Source organism: Lissotriton vulgaris, unplaced genomic scaffold (assembly GCF_964263255.1).
Source record: "Lissotriton vulgaris unplaced genomic scaffold, aLisVul1.2 SCAFFOLD_1368, whole genome shotgun sequence".
In the NCBI taxonomy this organism is placed as follows: Eukaryota; Metazoa; Chordata; class Amphibia; order Caudata; family Salamandridae; genus Lissotriton; species Lissotriton vulgaris.
Window position 1 is genome coordinate 209,191 of NW_028255661.1, and position 22,125 is coordinate 231,315.

The 22,125-nt window shown below is 43.2% G+C and overlaps 1 protein-coding gene across 2 annotated transcripts in view; it reads left to right on the forward strand.

Annotated features, from left to right (window-relative positions):
* Positions 1 to 1,563: 1,563 nt before the first annotated feature.
* TNFRSF18 (TNF receptor superfamily member 18) overlaps positions 1,564 to 22,125 on the forward strand; it is a 156,345-nt gene continuing 135,783 nt past the window's right edge. The window contains exon 1 of one of the 2 annotated variants that reach the window (XM_086952020.1): positions 1,564 to 1,880. In XM_086952020.1, the coding sequence (XP_086808146.1) occupies positions 1,736 to 1,880 (145 nt within the window). In that variant the 5' untranslated portion in view covers positions 1,564 to 1,735. The remainder of the gene's footprint in view (positions 1,881 to 22,125) is intronic. The other variant, XM_086952021.1, reaches the window with a different exon arrangement.

Below are 22,125 nucleotides of genomic sequence, written 5' to 3' on the forward strand. Positions count from 1 at the left end.
TCAGATTATAAAAGAACAACCACATTGTAGTCTATTAAACCAGGCACAAAAGGTTGTTGTACAAGTGGTAGTCTGAACTCACTTATTTGAAACTGCTTTCATACACGATAAGGAAGAAAAAGAGTTTAGGTGAAATAAAAAAATTGCCCAAACTCACACAGTTTAAGCGGTGAAACCGCGATTTTTTTTACAGGTTTTCTGGTTTCAATTTACACAAATCAGCCTGGAAATTACTATCTTTCCTTGTGTTAAGGATTTGTTTTTACCTCTTTGCATAGTCACATCAGGCCAACAGCACCCCCTGCCCCATAACATACCCAACATCCCGCAAATAACACACAGACACCAGTGTTAGATTGGGAAAAGTTGCTGCAGGTTTATTACATATAACATATGTAATCACGGTGGGTTATCTTACGGGCGATCCAAGGGCAGGCCGCATTCTCGCCACCTGCCCGCCTGATGAGCAAAGCAGCACAGTGGCGAACCACCCATCTGCTGCATCATTATGGTAATAACTCTACTCATGCCCCTTGCGGGGCGTTTCTAGGCAAACCCCCGGTTGCACAGGCACACAACCGCCCGCAGGTCTACTGGGGCGCCGACACGGGTTCCCGGACCTCCCATGAGGTTCCACCCCTATGTGCCCGCTGAAGTACAGTGCTGCACCTCTCTGCTTCCGGATCACCCCGTAACTCCGCCTGCAACGAAAAAAAGCACATTAAAGTTCCCACAGGTACCCCCCCCCCCCCTTAGCTGACACTCAGGGTAAGAGGTAGGGAGGGAAACGAGTGTCCCGTGACCCGATGCGCAACGTCCGGAGCGGCAAAGAGGCTACTAAAATGGCGAGGGGAAGTTATATACCCCTCGTCTTGCCTGCCGCCCAGGACGCGCGTCAGAGGCCCGCCCACTCTCCAGCCGGGCACCACCTGCCCGGGGAGGAGTGGAACCAGAGTAGGGGGGGGGGCGGGCGAAGCCCTCTGGGACTACGGGCCCGCCCTCCTGATGGCCACAGGGTGGCCTCGGGCGACCGCATTTTTTGCAGTTTTTATGTAGCGTGAAATCGATCCAAACGCCAAATAGGAGTGCTTTATGAGCACCAGTTACATTATAAAAGGTCACATTCAATGCTTGCAGGCACGGGGAGATTACATGATTTGCCCAGATTCACAGGAGCAGGAGGTTGTGCCAACGCCGAGACTCGAATCTGATTCCACAGTTTCAAAATCGGCACCACTGGAGCTAACGCCACAGCCTGGGTGGAGGCAAGACGGGAGGGTAGCAAACTGGGTAGAGGTAAGACGTAGGGCCACAGCCACGGTAGGCGGAGAGATAGGCCAAATGAAAGCTCGGCTCGTTATGGGCTAGAGGGTCCAACAGGACCTCGAGCCGAGCCAAAGCCAGGCTTCAGCCGCGAGCTTCAGTAGCTCATCGCCATCTAGCGGACACTCGGGCAGATAATATTTTGTGAATGCTGAATTCGCGAAATTGTTGATTTTGAGAAATACGATGAAATGCCATATTCGGTGAGGTCTCAAATACCGAAACATGTTTGTATCTCACGAATTAGAAGCGACGTAGCCCGTCACTAGCCGAGGTTTTTTTCAACTGTTAAGGGGAAGCACGTGACACGTGGGCGAAGGCTCACCTAAAATGCGTTTGTTTCGCTTCTGACACCAAACCTCCTCGGAACAGTACTGCTCAATCAGACCCTTCGGCGACAACGTAGTAGGAAATGGAGACACTGCTGTCGCTCCTGGGACTGGCGTGGATGCTGACGGCTTCGTGCGGGGGGGCACTGGGAGTTCAATGCCCCAAAAACCAATACCCGGTGCTACCTCCCGGGCAAGACTGGAAATGTTGCAATCGGTGCGAAGCAGGTGAGTTCACCTAAAGTTGAGGGCGTGTTGTATTCATTATCTTTTCTATATCAACTTTTTGTGTAGAGCTACTCTGCCGTTTCTGAACTTCACCTGCACCTGTTAGTTCGCTAATTCATGGTCCTAGATGTATTGACGTGTGAGTGATGGAATGCCGAGACTGGAACTCGCCACGGCTAGATGACTACATTTTGTCAGCAGTGAGCATTCAGCTCACTGAGCCATGATGCGGTAGCTTGTTTATGAATGCATCACTTGGCAAATAGCGAGATTGAGACAATATGATAGATGCCCACTTTGTCCAAGATCAGACAGTTGGTTTCCTCGGGTCCGATCTTCTTACATCTGGCGGCTCACATTATGTTGTGGCTTTCCTTTAGTGTGTTGTTGTACGCCGCCATTGTCTTCCAATGCGTTTTATTTTTATGTGATAACATTAGCACCTATTATACAGGGCACTATGAAACGATTGAGTGTTTTGAAGAGCTATGGGGTAAACTGGTATTATTGTTATAATTTCCAATGGCTCTAGTCTCTGTAGAGCGTCTCAAAGTGTAAAGTTATCCACTCTATGTGTGCCGCTATTGTCACTGCCCTCGGTGTCCGAGTGACCCCTGTCCCAGTACATGGTCGCTGTCCCTGCACTGCAGTTTCCATTACAGAGTTATGGAGACTGTCTGTTGTGCACCCCTTGTGCTGCCTGTTACTGGGGCTGTTGTCTGCAGGATTCGGGTGTCTTCATGCGTCCACCAACCTACAGGGGTGTGGTCAGCGAGTTCTGTGGGTGCGTGCTGGGTTTTGTTTGTGACTTTCAGTTTTTGTATTTCCAAATATATAAAATGAGCCGGGTATTGTGTTGATTAATTACTTCAAAAATAGGGTTAATATCACCAACATTGCAGTGGTCCACTATTTTCGGAAAGAATTTGAGGTGTTTGTGGAAGGTAGTACTATTATTTGGGCTGGGGATTTTAATATCACGGAATGTCAATTGCAATAGTTAAGGCATGTGGGTATTTAACCTTAACCCTGAGCACACACTTTCTGTGCAAAATACCATTCATTTGGTTATTTTAATACAAGTGCAATCAATATTTTTTGTTTTTTCTTATTTTCATTCTTTTTAAAGCCTGTAGCCAACACGTGTTTCTTCTTGTCAGGATTAACCCACGGCTTCTTCAGGGCTTAGTTTGTTTGGCTGTCAGGGGTTACAGGACGGTGGCCGGAACGCGGAGAACTTTGATCGTGCAAGCGTACTCGCCTGCAGACATCACCTTACGGAACCTCGGAAATTACAAAGATATATAAATAGGAAACAAAACTTGATATTGACAGCCAAACAAACTACACGGTGGAAATGGATACATTTGAATATACAAGGAACAGGAAATTGAACAGATACACTACCAGGACGGAAGTAGAACCAGCGTATGGTGTGTTGTACTATTCTTTAATGAAGTGAGAAAGCCTTGAAGAAGTCTTGGATTCATCCTGACACGACGAAACACGTGTTGGCTAAAGGTTTAATGAAGAATGAAAATAAAGAACAACATATATTGAATTAAAATAACCTAATGAATGGTCTTTTACACAGAAAGCGTGTGCTCAGGGTTAAGATTGAATATTAATAGGACTCTATTTTTAGGACCTATTTGGGGGGTTTATGGGTGATTACCTCCTCCCTTTGAGCACCGCAAGATTTCACTGTCTAGGAATATACAGACACGATATACAGTGAGCGCCTAGTTAGTCACTCATCTCAAATTCATACCCTCAGACTCTTAAGGCATGTGGGTAGTTGGATGACTTCGGAAATACAAAAAAGAAGGGGGTTCCCCAGGGGATACAACGTAGAGGGCAGGTAGGGGGAAAAAAACAATGTAAGAAAGAAAGGACCCTGCTGTGGATAGAAGAGCCCTGTAATAGGGTCCTGAGTGCTTAAATACCTTTATGGACCAGAAAGCAATGCCAAGTTAGACAATTACAACATTTGTATAGAGTCCATTTTTCTCTTTATTTTTTCATTTTTATCGTTTAGCTCACACAATAGTGCAGTTAATTTAGTCTTTAGTAAATAGATTAGACACGTTAATCATACAAAATTGCAATTCATAAATAATTCATAATTCACTGTGTAGTCCCACACATAACCACACATACCTCATCAATCCTCAATCAAGACACAGTCATACAACATCATTCATACTTCATTGCTCTAGATAAAAACCAAATCCTGGTACACAAATGCCTGAATAGAAGGCCAGGTGGAAATACACCTTGAATACTGGGTGGCTAAATCAGATGGAGAAAAGGCCGATCCAACAGATGACTAAGGATCACAGTCTTCAACACCATAGACGCATACGCGCGTTTCGGTGAAGCGGCCAGGTCAGGCCACACCTTCATCAGGGCCAGGAGGTACCGTGGGGAGGGGGAACAACCCTATGAAACAAAGGGTCTTGGTCTCAATACCAGGAGGAGCAGTGTTATGTAGATTAGGATTCACAACACTTTCTAGCAACTTAGGATCATTTATTGGTAGGTCCAGATGAGCTTTTGGGCGTTCTTCCACAAATCACTTGTTTATATCACAGGCGGCTGGGCTTTAGCAGATAGGGGGCCTCTACCTGGCCCATCCACTTCTGTGCTGCAGGTTATATGATAGTCGAGTAATGTGCGTGCACCTTGCTGGTTCTTAATGTCATACACGTTTGTGTAGCCAAAGCAACTACAATCTATTCCATTTCATAGCGCTCGGAAGAGCTGGTAATGAGGTGAGGCGCTCTGTGATGAGCTATCCGTAGCTCTCCTCAGTCATGTCCATGATGGGAGTAGGTGTCAAGGTGGGGGCATCCAAATACACGTACAGCCGTATTTGTCTGAAAGGGTCTCACTTGTGACACTTTTAGTGTGCCCCCTCTCTCTGTAGCATGTTTGCATTCATGTTTTAACTGCACTTTTAAAAAGGATAACATGGAAGCAATGTTTAGATTGCTAAATATGCCCGGGCTGTTTTGTGGCACCATTTCTAGTGAAACATCTTTATCCAGGCCTCATTTTTTCTCCAACAGATCATTGTATTTTGGGACTTGTAGGTTTATATTTAAAATTGTACGGATGGGCTTCAAAAGCCCAACTTGCAAAGTGTTTTTCGCTAAAAGGCCAGGATAGGTGTGAGACCCACTGCCAGCAAAGGATGATGAAACAAGATATAAGGCAGAAATAATCATCGATTTTTGTCAACATTCCTTTGAAGCCCTCATAAGTCCCTTACACTTTTTGGTTAACTAGATTAAAATTATTTTTCAATTTCAAACCTAGGATTCATTTTAGGAAAGACGGGAGCCACCATGCACGCACACGGAGCAGAAGAAAAATAAAAGCACAGCAGTGAACACGCTACAAGTATCTGCCTTCAATTACCGGCACCTCTGACAGCTGGTAATTGAGAATTTATGGCATTCTCCTGGAAGGGGAGACAGCATGCGCGCAAACACAGCTCAAGAAAACTACAGAGTCGTGAATGCGCAAACGGATCCTGACATCTGGTAATTGGGAATTTATGGCATTCTCATGCGCGTGTTAGCACGGAATATGCAGGAAGTGGAGACAGCAAAATTCCTAGGGCCTATTGCGTGAAGCCTTACAAAAACACAGATGTGAGAGGACCAATAAAAACTACCGAAAAATCTCGCGCACTGAGGAATTTTTACTTCACTATTCTGAGCCCCTTAACAATACCGCTTGGAGCTCCGCCCCACTTCTGACGAAGTGGTGACGTAGGCCGAGCCCTAAAAAGGAAAGCAGGGGGACGCGGAATGCTATGGAGTGATCTCCCCCCTTGACTCCTCCATTGAGCTGCTGGGTAGGATACTGCTAGAGAGACTTGAGACATGGGCAGAGGATAATAACATACTTACAGACTCACAATTTTGTTTTAGGTGTGAGGTCGGTACGTTAGAACAATGTATTAACCTAAATTTGCTTGTGAATAAATATACAATAGCAAAAAAAGTATGGCCTATACCTATGTTTTGCCGATCTAAGCAGTGTTTTGATCTCGAAAAACAGTCTAAGTTGTGGAAGATAATGGAGGATTCGGGTGCCTCACCACCTATAATATCCTTCCTTTCACAACTATATAGCTATCTGACTGCCCGTCTAGACTATGGTGGTAATGGAGAATGTGCCCCTGGTTTTAAGATCATGATCATGGGGTGGGTGTACTTCTACAACAAATAGCTTCTGCTCCTCCCTACCCCCCCCCCCCCCCCCCCAAAAAGGAAAATGTTTAGTCCAAACCCTATTATACGCTGATTACAGAGTACTGCTATAACCTTCTGTGGGAGAGGTGTGGTGCAGCGGCCAGAGCTGCTGACTCCGGAGCCCTTGGTTTATGGTTTATGGTGCTGGCGGCAGCTCAGCATCATGCGTGTCTGGGCAATAGCTTGCTTAATCTCCCCGATGGCCCCCCAGCGCCTGTTCACCCTTAGGGGTGATAAGTTTGTGCTTTACCAATGTGGAATTATTATTATTATTATGCAGCTACCACAAGCTGATGTAGCAATAGTAATTAACCTATTCTATCTGAATAGAATACCACACCTAGACTAGTGCCTTCTTTGTCTTGACATACTCCAGGAGCCATGGAATTGTGAAAATGGTGTAACAGCATAAAGATGGTACACAGGACAGCTGCATATGAGGGTATCAGTTCTACCCATCCAATGAAACCTTTGAAATAACATGTCCTCGTGAAAATTAAAAATATCCAGTCTAGGAATCTTGAACATACTTGTCTGCTCCGAGAATGCCCCTGAAGAGGACAGTAGACTGAGAGGAGGGGACAATTTTCCTCACCCAGTCTACCACCTTATTTTACAATCTCCACATGTGGATTGCTGATAGAGAAATTAGATAACTCTTTATTTGGACTTTCATTTTAAATACTGTTTTTGGCTGAGCCTCGAATATGTTCCATGTGGACAGTTTAGGTACACCTTTGCTGTTATGCTGTTTGTTTGTACAACCGCTGCATCACCCTTGAACCTTCTCCTGAAAGATAATGATAGGAGACAGAATTGTCATAACAATTGAACTTGTCATTGCCCTCATTCAAGGAAAGGAGCCTCTTGCTCTCTGACTACTCTTGATCCCAAAGACCCTCACAGCTGACACTTCACTGTAGCCAGGTGCATATGTTGCTATAATGCCCAGGTCAGGAGGCAGCAATGCAATTTCCTGATTTATGTGTACTTAGCACCTGCCACCTAACAGAGTGGAAATTGCTGCTGCTTGCAAAGGAAAAACTGAGACCTAGAGACGACCAGCCTCCCAAATCATGAGATAAACATCCTTCACATTGGATAAGCAACATCACAAGTTCACTTCCCCTAGACTACCACATCCATCGGCACCTTTAGCTGGAGGCCGTGCTCCACACCCACAACCCTGATAGACATAGATGCAAGTTGTCCATCCATATCATTGGTAAGAATAGAAACTCCACGTGAACTCGGATAGAGTCATGATTTGAAGTAGATGTTGAGCCCTTAATAGAGCAGGGACTGGTACACCTGGATAACTATCCTGGAGTTATCATGTACCTACCAATGACGAAGAGGGAGGTGGATTGCAATATCTAGATCATGAAGACCACCCATCAAATAGGCAGGTACCTTGGAAACACCTTTATGATGGTTTTAACCCCAAAGGAAGAACCTCCAACTGGGAGGGTAGACTTTCAATCAAAGGAATCTCTGGTGCCAGTGCATATCCTTGAGATCTAGAGCTACCAAGAACTCCCTGCAAAGAACCACTGGAGTGATTGTATGGTAGGTATCTGTGAGAAAAGGCCCCGACCAACCATCCAAGACAATCTGACCATGGCATCTTTGTGGGATGATATTTCATGTTCAAAATACCTGTTTAAGGGTCCTTCGCTGCAAGCCCATCTCACTTCAGTGTGACCTCCCAGGTTTACTGAAACAAGTCTGTAGCCTTGTCCTCCTTGAGACGTCCGAGCTCCCAAAAAGAGACTAGGGACCTGATTTAAACTAGAGTTTGGCGTTAGGGCTACTCTGTCTCAAACTTGAAGGATATCTCATCTGCTTTATTACAAGTACCATTGGATATAATGCACTTTTAATACGTCTGATGGTCTATCACATTTATGATAGACTAACCCATCGGCCGAAACTCTAAATCAGGGTCTAAGTCCAAACAAAGAAATTGTGACCTGACAAAATCACAAAAGTATCTGTCCAACAAGAGGACTTTTCTGGTTGTGAAATTTGAACTTTTCCTGCTCATAGCATTTCCTTGCAAACCCAATGGGGACCTCGTCCATTGGGTTTTGAGAAGGCTCCCTTGGACACAATCTGCAACTTAACCCAGGAGGATTTCGACTTGGGCCTGATTTAGAGTTTGGTGGATGGGTTACTCTGTCACAAACCTGTCGGAAATACCGTCCATTGTATTACAAGTCCATTATATCCTTTAGCACTTGTGGACGGGATATTTGTCATATTTGTGACAGCTTAACCCATCTGCCAAACTCTAGTTCAGGCCCTAAGTCGAAAGGTATAATTTTTGACCTGGACAAACCTGCTTGGAGTATCCAACCCATGCTACATTGCAGTCGGCCTGAAATTGCACCTATGTCCCGGTAACATGTTAACAGTACTCTTTATTGGTGCTGTATTTCTGCCGCTTTTTCTCTTAAATCTTTTAAAAAAAATATTACCGGTTTCCCTTATTAGGTTTGAGTTATTTAGTTGTCATTGTGTTATAAACTTTTCTCTATTTTTTAAAATGATAGTGGAAATTTTATTGTGATTTTTTTTGCTTTTTAACTGTTTTGGTACTTCTAATTGCTTTACACATTTTTTTGTAGTCAGGTTTAAATTTTCAGGGACCCAACATGTTAGTGATTTTGGGGCTGAATAGGATGGCGGGTGGATACACCCAATCGGAAACGGGACCACCCGGCAGGCTGTTGGTGGTTCTAACAGAGGCATTACGATGTGACCGCCACCACAGGGGTCACAATGCCTATCCTTTACATTGCAGCAGGTGCTGGTGGCTACAGCACATACCACAATGCAAAAACCATAGCATCATGTCTTCCACATTACCACATACCATTTCACAGGGCTCGCATCAAAAGTCCCTATACTCGGCCCAGGCACTCCATATCTTTTCCCCTTTACGAGGGCAGCTCTGGTATATAACCCGCTCTGCCCCATAGTACCAGTCTAGGTCTTTCTTCCAGGCTGTAAGTGTAGGGGCTGCCCCTGCTCCCCGTGCTCGGGCAGTGTTTCTCTTGGCCACCCCACCTGCAAGGGCCAGCCAAGTCTTGGCCCATTGCGGCCACGTCGTTTCTCCAGTCACCCCCAGGATGAGCCACCTTGGGTCAAGCGGGGCACTCTAACCCATCACCTGTGCCATCACACGTGCTATACTAGCCCAGTACGATTGATTCCTGGGGGATGACCAAAGTATGTGGAAGAAGGACCCTGCCTCGACACCCCCCCATACGCATTCATTGGTCTCACAGGTGCCCATTCTAATGTATGCTTTTCGGGACGCATAGGATCTTTGAAGGATACGGAGCTGAATTAGTCGGAACCGTGCTCTTATGGGTATTTCCAGGGGTGTCTGCAGTGCTGCAGCCCAGTCATCATCTTCGAAGAGGCCCACATCCGACTTCCAAGCCTCCCTCAGTGGGCCCAAACAGTCTGGTGTGTTGTTAACCAATTTCCGATAATAGAAATTCCGTTTTGAGCGTATTTAGTAGGCGATGGGTCTGAGCTAACCATTATTGAGTTTGGGCAAGTGCAGCATTTAAAGTTTTTATGTCCTCTTGCGAGGAGATATTAGGGTAAAATTGAGTGTCATCCACATACATGTGTTATTAAATGCTCGCTCTGTTCAGAATGACTGCAAGAGGCTCCATAAGTAGGTTAAAGAGAGTGGGTGATAGCGTAGAACCTTGGAGGACTCCAATCAGGGCAGGGATATTGGAAGCGAGGGCATGATTAACTTTGACCCTTTGCGTGCGGTTGTGAAGGAAGGAGGCAAACCAGTTTAGGACCGGGCCTGAAAATCCCATCCTATGTTGTAGGAGATCAATCAGGTTTTCATGTTTGATGGTATCGAAGGATGAGGACAAGTCTAGAAGGATCAGGAGACATGGGACATTTTTGTCACAGGCTCTCACGGCTTCATCAACGATGTGAGTTTGTGCTGTTTCAGTGCTGTGCCCTGCTCTGAACCGGATAAATGAGGATCCAGGAGTTGATATTTCTCAATGTGTCTGTAGAGCTGAGAATGTACGCATTTTTCAAGCACTTTAGCTAGAGTCGTACAGCTGGTGATAGGTAGAAAATTGTTTGGATCGGATAGGTCAGCGTTGGGCTTTTTAGGAATGGGACTATCTTGCCCAACTTTTAGGCAGTCCGGAATCTTTCCCTGTAAGAGGGATTCATGAATGATCCTGGCCCAAAGAGGGAGAAAGGCTGTGATTAAGTCTTTATAGAGCTTGGGAGGTAGAGGATCACCAAAGTGGTTAGAGGGTTTGATGGATGCCATGTTGCGCAGAATCTCAGAGTAGTCTAATAGGAGAAAACTGCTCCAAGAGGCGTTGTTTTTGAGAGAGCTGCCCAAAGGCACGTACACCGCCCCTAATCCTGTGGGCGGTATCATGGATAACAACATTGGAGTGGCAGGTAATAGCTACCACTCTATTTTCCTTGTTTTGTCAGCGAAGTGAGCTGTGAAATCATCACCACTAGGGAGCAGGCGTAGCGGAGTAGAGCTCTGGTTAGAAGATTCATTAGATTGTTCCTTAATGATTTCGAAAAGTCTTTTTGGTCTATTTTCGGCTCCATCCAGCTGAGTTCTGAAGTGTTCAATTTTAGCCAAGCGAATGTGTTTGTTGTAGATGCTTCTCACTTTCCTCAATGGAGATAGCTTAAAGGTGGAATGTGAGTTTATCCAGAGTCTCTCAGAGAGTCTTAGATTGCGCCGTTCATCATCCAGGGCACCATTAAACCATGGTTTTGAATGTTTGACTGGGATCCTTTTGAGCTGGGTCGGAGCGATAGAGTCAAGAATGTTAGAGAAAGTATTACTGTAATGTTCAGAAAGATCATCAAGGTTGGTCAAATTTGGGGGGGTTGAAGTCTATTTTGGTGTTAGAAGTTATCATGTTAATGTCGAGGTCTCTCATGTTGCGAATCAGTTGTTTCGCTATTAGGAGTTGACCCTGTCGAGCCGGTCCCTTGTAAGGGAATTTGAAAATGATCAGACTAGTCACAAGGTAGTATTTCACCTATTTTTATGAAGTTGTCTTTGGCAATGATGAGGTCCAGAGTAGCACCTTTTTTGTGAGTATGGCCTTTACAGAGCTGTGAGAAATTGAGGTCAGAGACGAAAGACTTAAAAGAACTGACAGTTGGATAATTTGTGTCATTCCAATGAAAGTTGAAGTCTCAGAGGAATATGTGGCAGAGTTGATCCGAGCTTGAGCTAATGACCTCCATGATTACCTTAATGAAGATTAGATTGTCACCAGGAGGGTGATAGATTGAGTGCAGCACACACACCTTCTTGCTTTTGTTCCTAATTTCAGAGACTAGCTGTTCACAGGAGGATAAAACAGTACATGAGGATTGTTTTACTGTGAGGTTAGAACGATGAATGCAGGCAATACCCTCTTCTATTTTATCCAGTGGATCACTTCTGATAATGGCGTAGTCGGGGGGGATTAAGATGTCAAGAATAGGGGAGGAAGTATCATTGAGGCAGGTTTCAGTGATGATCAGACGGTCTAGGTTATGCGCAATGATGAGATCAACAATATCAGCTGCAAGTTTCACAGCTGATCTACAATTGAGTAGCATTGAGCTGATGCGCAGGTTGGAAGTGACCCCTTCTTGAGAGGAGGTGTTTATGTGAAGTAGGTTCTCAGTGTTCACATTACTGAATTTAGTCCTTGGTTCCCTGTCAGGGTCCACAATGATTGTGAGGATGTTGAGAGTGGAGTTGGGTTGTGAGACCGCCTTTGAGCCAGTGTAGCTCCCAAGCAGGGCGAGAATATCTTCATCCGATAGCTGGGGTAAGAGTCTGCGGGGCTGGGAGTGGTGGTTAGGTAGAGGCCTAGAGCTCCAGCTGGAGCTAAGATAGGGGCAGAAGACGGTGAGGTCTTTGGTTGCGTGCAGTTTCTGTGAATTGTAGATATTATTTCTCTGTGCGGTGGGTGATACCCAACGCTTCTCCATCTTCAAGGAGAGCTGCAGAAAGCTTTGCACCAACTCTTTAACTACAGAGATATCATGCTTGAGGTCATCAATCCTCTTCTCAAGGTCATGAATATTTGAGCAATTATTGCAGGAGTAGCCCGCGCTTGACCTCCTGGCCCACTGTGCAAACATAGGTCCACAGTAGTGCAAGTTCTACACTGGGTTAACCTGCAGCAGATCTGTTGCGAACCACAGGAGTGCACGGCAATTTTTGTGCATGCCTTCTTGCCCCCATTTAGAAGTAGAAATTACCAAGGCTTGCTGTAGTGCACCTCTTACAAAGCCCTGATTTGCCCTTTGATCTTGCTGCCACCGTCTTTGTTACACCTGAACTCAGGACCTGTAAAGGCAGGGACAGGAAGTAGAAGGGCACTAAAAGAGCAGTTTCCTTGCTATAGCTTCCACTCTTTGCCTTCCATTAGCCCATCAGCAGCAAACAGATGGCAGTTCAGGGGCTAAGGGTGGGCTAAAGAGTCAATGCTCTTATGTGTTTGTGGCTCAAAGGGCATATGATGTCACTTCCGCTATTTAGGTGAGTTAACCTTCATGTATATCGCCTGTGCTCTCCAGCTCAGGGTAAAAGTTTCCCCCGCCCCAGCATGTGATTTTTTTCCCCACCCCAGTGGTTAACGTCTCCCTGACTCAGAGTTGGAGTCATTTCTGTTCCTGTATAGTCCACCCTTACCTAGTTTTTCTTTGACAAGTACAGTTGTATACACCAGTGACGTGGTAGTGTAATTTATGTTCAACATGTAAGCCTTTCCCTGCCTCCGTGTCTTCCACTGCTCCCTTGATGTGCCTTCAGCACCCCAGTGTGTGTGTTCCACTGGTTCCGTACCATGTATGCCTCCGCGTCCCAACATATGTCTCAGCGCCCCACTGTATATCTGAGGCATCCCACTGTATGCCTCTGCGTCCCACTGTATGCCTCTGCGTCCCACTGTATGTCTCTGCGTCCTGCTGTATGCCTCTGTGTCCCACTGTATGCCTCTGCGTCCCACTGTATGACTCTGTGTCCCACTGTATGTCTTTGCGTCCCACTGTAAATCTCTGCGTCCCATTGTATGCCCCTGTGTCCCTCTGTATGCCTCTGCGTCCCACTGTATGCCTCCGCGTCCCACTGTATGTCTCTGCGTCCCACTGTATGTCTCTGCATCCCACTGTAATGCCTCTACATCCCACTGTGAGTCTCCCCGTCCTACTGTATGCCTCCGCATCCCACTGTATGTCTTTGTGTCCCACTGTATGTCTCTGCATCCCACTGTAATGCCTCTACATCCCACTGTGTATCTCCACGTCCTACTGTATGTCTCCGCATCCCACTGTATGTCTCCGCGTCGCACTGTAATGCCTCTACATCCCACTGTGAGTCTCTGCGTCCTACCGTATGTCTCGGCGTCCTACTGTATGCCTCCGCGTCCCACTGTATGTCTCTGCGTCCCACTGTATGTCTCTGCATCCCAGTGTAATGCCTCTACATCCCACTGTGAGTCTCCGCGTCCTACTGTATGTCTCCGCGTCCCACTGTATATCTCCGCGTCGCACTGTATGCCTCCGTGTCCCACTATATGTCTCCGCGTCCCACTATATGTCTCCGCGTCCCACTATATGTCTCCTCATCCAAGTGTATGCCTCCACATCCCACTTTGTGTCTGCGTGTCCCACTGTGAGTCTCCATCTCCTAGTGTATGTAGTAGTAATTTGAGTCTACTGAGGATGCGCAGAATGAAGTGAAGCTCCATTTAAATACACAAGCCCATTGCCGCTGACTCAAGGTGAAAGTGCTTTTGAGGCTGAGTTGCTGTCAAAGGCTGCGGGTGTACTGAGCAGAGCCACGGGGGGACTCCATTAAATTAAAGTCTATGGAGCCATTTCCGTCCAGTCAGCAGTGAGAACCATTGCAATCTAAAGGCCCTCATGACTGCCTACCACGGTCTCAGACTAGTCTGAGGGTCACATCCAATGACTGAGACTTGATGTATCTGGAAATGTACTAAATTACTCTTGGACATGTTTGGACTCTTCGTGTTCTGATCCCTTCATGGACTACCTGCTTTTGTTTCAGTGTTTGATGGGTTCATTTTCCTTGTGCACTGCAGAAGGGGGAGGTGATACATTCACAAAGACCAAACTCAGGCTGGAAGAGCTCTAGCGGAAGTGGTGGCTTCCTGCCTTACATTAGCAGTCTTTGTAGCCACCCATCCCCTCTACACTGTTCCCACACCGGTCGTTCTGGCGGGCTTGCTTTGCCGAGGAAGCTCTAAACCACAAAACGTTATTCATACACATGTTCCCCACCATGGTGCGGTCTGTACCTGTCAGGGCGTGTTTTATCCTGTGACTTCCAGCAGATTCTGCAGAACATTTCCCTTTTTACGCAGTCACAGGCAGTTTCACTGTGGTCCAATGACAGTACTGTGCCTGCTGCCCTGTATCTCTAAGGTAGTGTGTGCTTTTTGCTGAAGCCATGTGGCTCAGTTGTAGTACTGCATGTGCTTCTGCCCAAGTGGCTGGATGGTTATGGTCTGTGCTGCTGGCATTGAGCTTCATGGTGGTGGTTTCACTACTGTGCCTACAATATAATGCAGTGAGCTTCTGCCCCAGTGGATTTATGGTAGTGTTGAGTTGTATGTATGCACGAATGTATGTATTAGTATTTATGTAAAGCCAGGAGTCGCTGAACGCAAGCCCATACATTGAAATTGAGAAGGTGAAGAGTTTAAGATAGTATAGTGTTGTGAGAGTCTCAATAGTGCTGTATGCTTCTGACCTTGTAATTTGATGGTAGTATTGTGGATGTATGCATGCATGTACGTACTTGTATTCATGTAACACAAACATAGCTCCTGAGTTGCTAAGTGCGCAAGCATGGAAGTTAGGTAGGCGAAGAATTTGAAATAGTATAGTGGTGTGAGGGTACCAGAGGACACAGCAGCGCTGTTGCCTTCTGAGACTCTGGCTTGATGGTAGTGCTGCATAGGTATGTTTGCATTTATGTACTGGTATTTATGTCATACTAATGTAGGTCTGGAGTCACTGAGCTCCTGTTGGTTTAAATTCGAAATGTGAAAAGTTCAAGAATGTGTAGTGATGTGAGAGGACCAGTTGACACACTAGTGCTATGATCTCACCCTGTGACAGTATTCAGATAATACAAAAATATTGTGACATGGAAATATTGTCAGAAAGAATATTGTTATTAAGAATATCGATTTCAAGGTAAGTAATATCGACTTTTAAAATATCGAAGTTGTTAATATTGTTTGCAAAAATATAGCTGTTTAAAATATCGTTTTTAAATATTAGTATGTATTTTAGTATGTATTTAAAATGTATATGATGCAAAAAAGTTACAATTATTGTTTCTGTTTCCTAATATGGTTGTTACTTTTTTAATAGTAATTAAATTCAATGTAATACATTTTTGTGATTTCTAGAGTTGTGGGTTTATAGGGGTATAGGGTGGGAAGTAATTTTATTAGAATACATTAATGATTATTTTTTATTTAACAATATTTATTTAATTGATATTTAATTATGTTAATTGTGCTATTCATTTTTGGCATGACCATTTTATGTGCAGGTAGTGGGGTTTAAGTAATTTTTTTGCAATTAATTAATAATTAGTTGTTGATAATAATTGATTGATAATTAGTTATGTTATTTGTGTAATTTTATTTTAAGGTGCTGGTTGTGTGGCATATAGGGGTAAAGAGTGGGAAGTCATTTATGTTTAATTAATAATTAATATAAATTAATTCATTTATGTTAATTGTGTAATTTTTTAAGAGCCAGTTGTAGGGTCTATAGGGGGTAAAGGGTGGGAACTAAATACATTTTTTCAATTAATCAATAATTAGCAGTTAATTAATATGAATTGATCATTAATTGTTCATTGTTTAAATGTTATTTTCTTAGGTGCAGCTTGTGGGGTTTATAGGGGTAAAGGGTGTGGAGAAATTCATTAATAATTAGTTGTTAATTATTATTTGATAATTGATTATGTTGATTGTTTAATTTTATTTTTTTGGGGTGCAGCTTTTGGGGTTTATAGTATGTAAAGGGTGGGGAGAAAATTAATTTAAAATGATTAATATTTAGCTGTTAACTACTAATTATTGTTTCATAGACAATTCATTATTTTAATTGTGTGATGACTTTTTTAAAGTTTGACTTTAGGTTCAAATTGTGGGGCTTATATGGGTAAAGGTTGGGAAGGTAATTAATTTTGAAGTTAATATTTAGTTTTTAATTAATATTATTTATTTACTTGATAATTATTTTAATTGTGCAATTCCTCTTTTTAGGATTTTAGATGCGGGTTGTGGGTTTTTTAGGGGTATGTGGTGGGAAATAATATAATTTAAAGTAATTAGTAATTTATTTTTTAATAAATAATTATTACATTGATAATTATGTTAATGTGTAAATCATTTTCTATTAAATTTTATGAGTGTGTTGTGTGTTTTGTGGGGGTATATTGAGGGAAGTGAATTGATTATATTTAATTACTAATTAAGATCTAATTCATGATAATTAGTTTGTTAAGTATTCATATTAACAGTGTAAATATGTAGCTTTTTAAAGTTATATTTTAGGTGCAGGTTGTGAGTTTTATTGGGTTATAGGGTGGGAAGTAATTCTATAAAATGTATGTATACAAACCTTTTTGGTTAATAAATAATTCCTAAATAAACAACATTTGTAATAATATTTGTAGTTATTTACGATATGTATTTAACAGTGTCATTTATTTTTTATATTAAATATATTTGTATTTTTTTAACATATTTTTTTCTTTATTTACTTTGTTTTTTAAATACTTTTATTTTGTTCAAGATGTTTTGTTTGTTTTTAATGTTGCATTGACTGAAGTGGGAATAATACATTTGACCCCACTGCAATCCAACACTTTCCCTACTGTTGTACCGACTGGAGTGGGTATAGTAAATCTTACCCCTCTGCAATCCATCACTTTCCCTACTGTTGTACTGACTGTAGTGGGAGTAGTACATTTTTTGTCTCCGCTATCTAACGCTTTCCCTGTTGTTTTATTGACTGGAGTGGGAAAAGTATATTTTATGCCGCTGCAATTCACCACTTTCCCTACTGTTGTATTTGCTGGAGTGGGAATAGTACATTTTAACTATCCATAATCCAACACTTTCCCTACTGGTGCATTTACTGGAGAGAGATCTGTTAATTTCACCCAGTTTTATTATTTTTGCTTTGCATGAAGTGGGAGTAGTACATATTTTATATATTTAACATATTAGTATGCATAGTTTTGTATAAACTGTAGTAGGAATAGTTGATTTATTACATTTTATATTTTATTTTGTATTGTTATAATTTATATTATGTTTTTTGTTGATTTAAAACTACTTTATTTTTATCTATTAAAGTTTTTAATGTGTAAAATATTTTTATTACATTTCAAGTTGTTTCCTACTTTCATTTAATTAGAATGGTTTGTTTTTTAAAGATTTTATGTTCTTTTATGTTCTTGGTGTGTATATATATATATATATATATATATATATATATATATATATATATAGTCTCACAAGTTGTCCTGTCGCAGCGGGAGCACTGATCAGTAGGTGCCACCGATGGGACCAGGACAGTGTCCCAATTTCATGCAATACCAGAAAATCGCTGCACACACCTTGATGATTTCGCAGTTTCTTTATTTTCAAACGTGACAAACACCCTACGCGTTTCGAACCGTAGTTCCTGTTCACGGTAGCTTAGGTGATTAGTCCCGTCACTATTTCTACACAGGACCTTAAGTCCATACAGTTACGCATTATAATTAACCCTCAGGTAAACCGAGAGTTGATTATATACGCACGTGTCTTCAAAAGCGACATTGTCCTTGTTAACTGTGGACACGCTTTTTACATGCAGTAACACAAACAAATGCCCCAATGTTGCAAAAGTCCACGACCTTGAAATGCATAATTGAATTGAATTGGCAATACTTATTAATATAAACTACAAGTCCCAGCATGCCTTAGTTAACCATAGGTGTGCCTACAGGCTGAATGTGTAGAAATAGTGAAGGGACTAATCACCTAAGCTACCGTGAACAGGAACTATGGTTCGAAACAAAACCTAGGTACCCCCCATGTGCATCCCCCACCCCCCAGAGTCCCTGGGGGCCCGCAACAGGCCCCCGCCTTCTATTCCTGCATGCCATTGCCGCCACGGAAAGGCATGTTACCGCACCCATGGTAATATGGCTGGCGGTGTCTAACAGACACCGCCACCATAACAAATCCTTTTCCGCCCGGTCAACTCGTTGACCGGGTGGAAAAGCGGCGGACGGTCTTTCTGTCCGCCGCCGTCGCCCCCGCCATGGTAATATGGCGGGGTGGAAATGGGTGGCGGGCGGGGTCGGATCACTGGCGGATCGCCATCGACATGCGGGCTGTGGCGATCCTCCCGTGATCCTAATGGGCCCCTTAGTGTTGAATTAGTATAGTGAAATATGAAAGTAATTTGAGTGGTGGATATGTTAGTCAGTTCTTTGGATTCAGAAGGATAGCAGAGGGATAGAAGAGTGAAAAAGGTTTGCATTTATATAGCGCTTGTTATCCCTGATCGGGTGTTGAAGCACTTTTTTCGACGAGTGTCACGCTACTCCGGAACACAAAAAGGATTAGTGGTGGATTAGTATAGTGAAATATGAAAGTATTTTGAGTGGTGGCTATTAATCAGTTATTTGGATTGAGAAGAATAGCGGTTATAAGTATAAGATGATGATTTTTTTAAAATTAATATTTTGGTCACGATATTTTGGTAAGGAGATATTTTGGGGGTCGATATTCTGTTCGTGAATCCCCTGTGACTTGATGGTAGAGCTGCGTATTTATGCATGCAAGTATGTATAGATTGTCATGTAACACAAACATAATATGAGGTGCTGAGGGCCCATTTAATGAAGTTGGAAAGGTAAAGAATTTACGATTGTACAGTAGTGTTGTAATGTGTGAAAGAATGCTGCCTGCGTGCTGTCAATCATCTTTTGAGTCAGGAACTCCATTCTGGAATGTGGGGGGTACAGAGGAGTAATGTGGAAATGCATCTGTCATTGCTGGTCTGCTCTACATCGACCTCTTCGGGTGAACTGAGCTTTATAGGTCATCGCAAGGACCTTTGACGTGATTTATATTATCCACTGTGTTAAAGGAAGCACCAACCGTTCAATACCCACCTCCTCGACTCTATCAACCTTTGACTATTGCATCACTCCAGAGTAGCCTCAGTGAATGTTTACACTCACTTTTCTAGTCAACAGAAAGTAAATGGCCATTTTGAAGCCAGATGTTGCTCAGTTGTGTGTAGTACCCATTCTCATATCCTGCAAGGGTAAAGCAGTGTCTGGGGCCATCCTGACAAATGGTGGTAATTCTTAACACACTGTGGGCATCATTTGATAGGACAGTGACAATTTTCAACATTGTTGGGCATCCACAACATAATGGTACCCACCTTTGGAAACATTACATTCCTGGAATAATGGATGTAATACTTTGCATATGATGGACATCCAAGGCTCAGTGGTGGTCACACCTGGTATACTGTCAACCTCTGTACAATTATGGTAATTCTTGACAATGTGTGGGCTTTCAAGTCATGATAGTTCCCATCCCTGGCATACTAGTGGTGCAAAAACATGTCATGTGATAGGCATGCTTGACATGGGATGATATGACATGGACATGTCTGCACTTGTATTATAGGACAATAAGGAAGGTTATTGCTTGATGAAAGCAGCATCCTCATCTTTAGGGGAGTATTTTTATTAAAATGAGAAGCTACTACATTTCTGGACAGCAATATTTTTTGCATGAAACCATGCCTTTGTTGTATGGAAACGTAACGTTTTTTTTAAAATCCCAAATGAAAAAAGCCTTGTGTTTGATAGTATAATGTTTGTATTTCCAGTAGATTACACACTGATGTTTTTGAAGACAAATATATTGCATTGCCAAAACATTTTTATGAATGTGTAGACTTATGGAGCACAGACCTAACTACAAAGTAGAGGAACACTGTGCAAGGATGACAATACAGAAGAGTGTAAGCAGAAGATGAAGTCAAGAGGCTAACATTCCACTTGATATGGGAGAGGAAAAGGTGAAAGGTTGCGTTTGGCGCATAATAAAAAAATCTCCTCACCACATTGTCCCTTCGGCATGGCCACATCACCCTCTAGGGTGACTTCAGTCTCCCAGCAATGCACGCTCAAAAAAGAAAAGAAACACCCTCTTCAACCTCATCAATAAACTCAACGTTGTACAGTATATAACACTTCAAATATACTCCAAAATCCACGTCCTCAATCTTGCCTTATCTACATTACCAACAATCCAGTGCAAACCATTCATACCCACACTCTTGGACTGGACTGAAAAGATAAGACCAAACCTTCACATCCTTTAAAAACTTCTCTATTGACAACCTAATGCATGATCTCAGCTCTCACCCCATCAACTCTATTTCCGATGCCAACACGCCTCTAAACGACTTCAACTATTTTTTGAAAGCTACGTGAATGTCTGCTCCCAAGTTACAACATTTCACCATGCATGTGCAAGCCCACATATTTATCAACCTGGCATTCTAAAGACCTTGCTGACAATAAACGATCCATTTGCAGACAGGATAGAAAATGGAAGAAAAATGTAACTCCCAAGGACCTCTTGATTCTGAAAGCCCTCCACATGACCTGCATACAGCTCATTGCACCAGTGAAACCAAAGTAATATACCATCACCATCAATGCAGCCACAAACAGTAGTAGAACACTCTCCTAGACAGTTAAAAACTGCATCAGTCCCCTGACAGAACAGCATATTCCTCAATCCACAGACTAGTACAATGACATTAACCTCTTCTGTGAAAAAATAAAGTCTATACATCAGCACATTGATGATATGAAGCCTGCTTCATCTCGGACACTTGCCACCTTGAGTAGAATCCCGCAGTAGTCAGCCTTCAAAACCCTGTCTCTCACAAATCTGGCTCACATACTCCTTCAAAGCCACTTCATATGACGATGATGTCTTATGATCGTCCTTCATCAAAGCTCTCTCTGGGATGCTCTCTTACACCTACTTACCATTGTCAATGCCTCCCTTACTCGCGGCATAGTCTCAGAAGCTCTCAAGACTGACCAGATCCTTCCACTTTTAAAGAAACCTACACTAGACCTTGATGATCTTGCCAACTACCCGCCCATCACTCACCTACCTTTGCCATCCGAGCAGGGACGCTCAATATCCTATGATTCTGGGAACCACTTAATCTACTCGTGCCTAACAAAATGAATGTGTTTGTCTGTAACGCAACTGGTGGTCCTGTAAAGCGCTGTATACATTCAGATCGAGTTTGAGCTATAAAAAACTCTTTAAAAAAAACTTTTATGGGCAGGATTATTGAAAAAGCAGTCTATGTTCAACTCCAAGATCAGATCAATGCTAACAATCTCCTTCATGACTACCAGTCTGACTTCATAGCAGGCTGCAGCACAAAGACGGCCGCCTTACACATTGTAGAGAATGCACTCTTGACCGCATATATTAAGATGGCCCCTTGCTCCTGATATTGCTGTACCTCTCAGTTGGTTTTGACACAGTCGAGTTGTGAATAGGATTCACTGGCAATGCCCTTCACTGGTTCCGAATCTACTTTTCCAACAGACACCAGTTTGTTTACATGTGTGCCTCCAGGCCACAAAATATTCCTATGTAATGTGTAGTCAACGCCCCCCCACTCCCTTCCCACCCCTCCAGGGTTACATACTGTCTCCTGTCATCTTCAACCTTTACAGGGAGCTTCTTGCTGCTCTACTCAGTATACAACGGTTACCACGCATTTTTTACAACGCGGTACCGTTAGCACGCTACTTTTACCACGCAGGTCGTTACAAC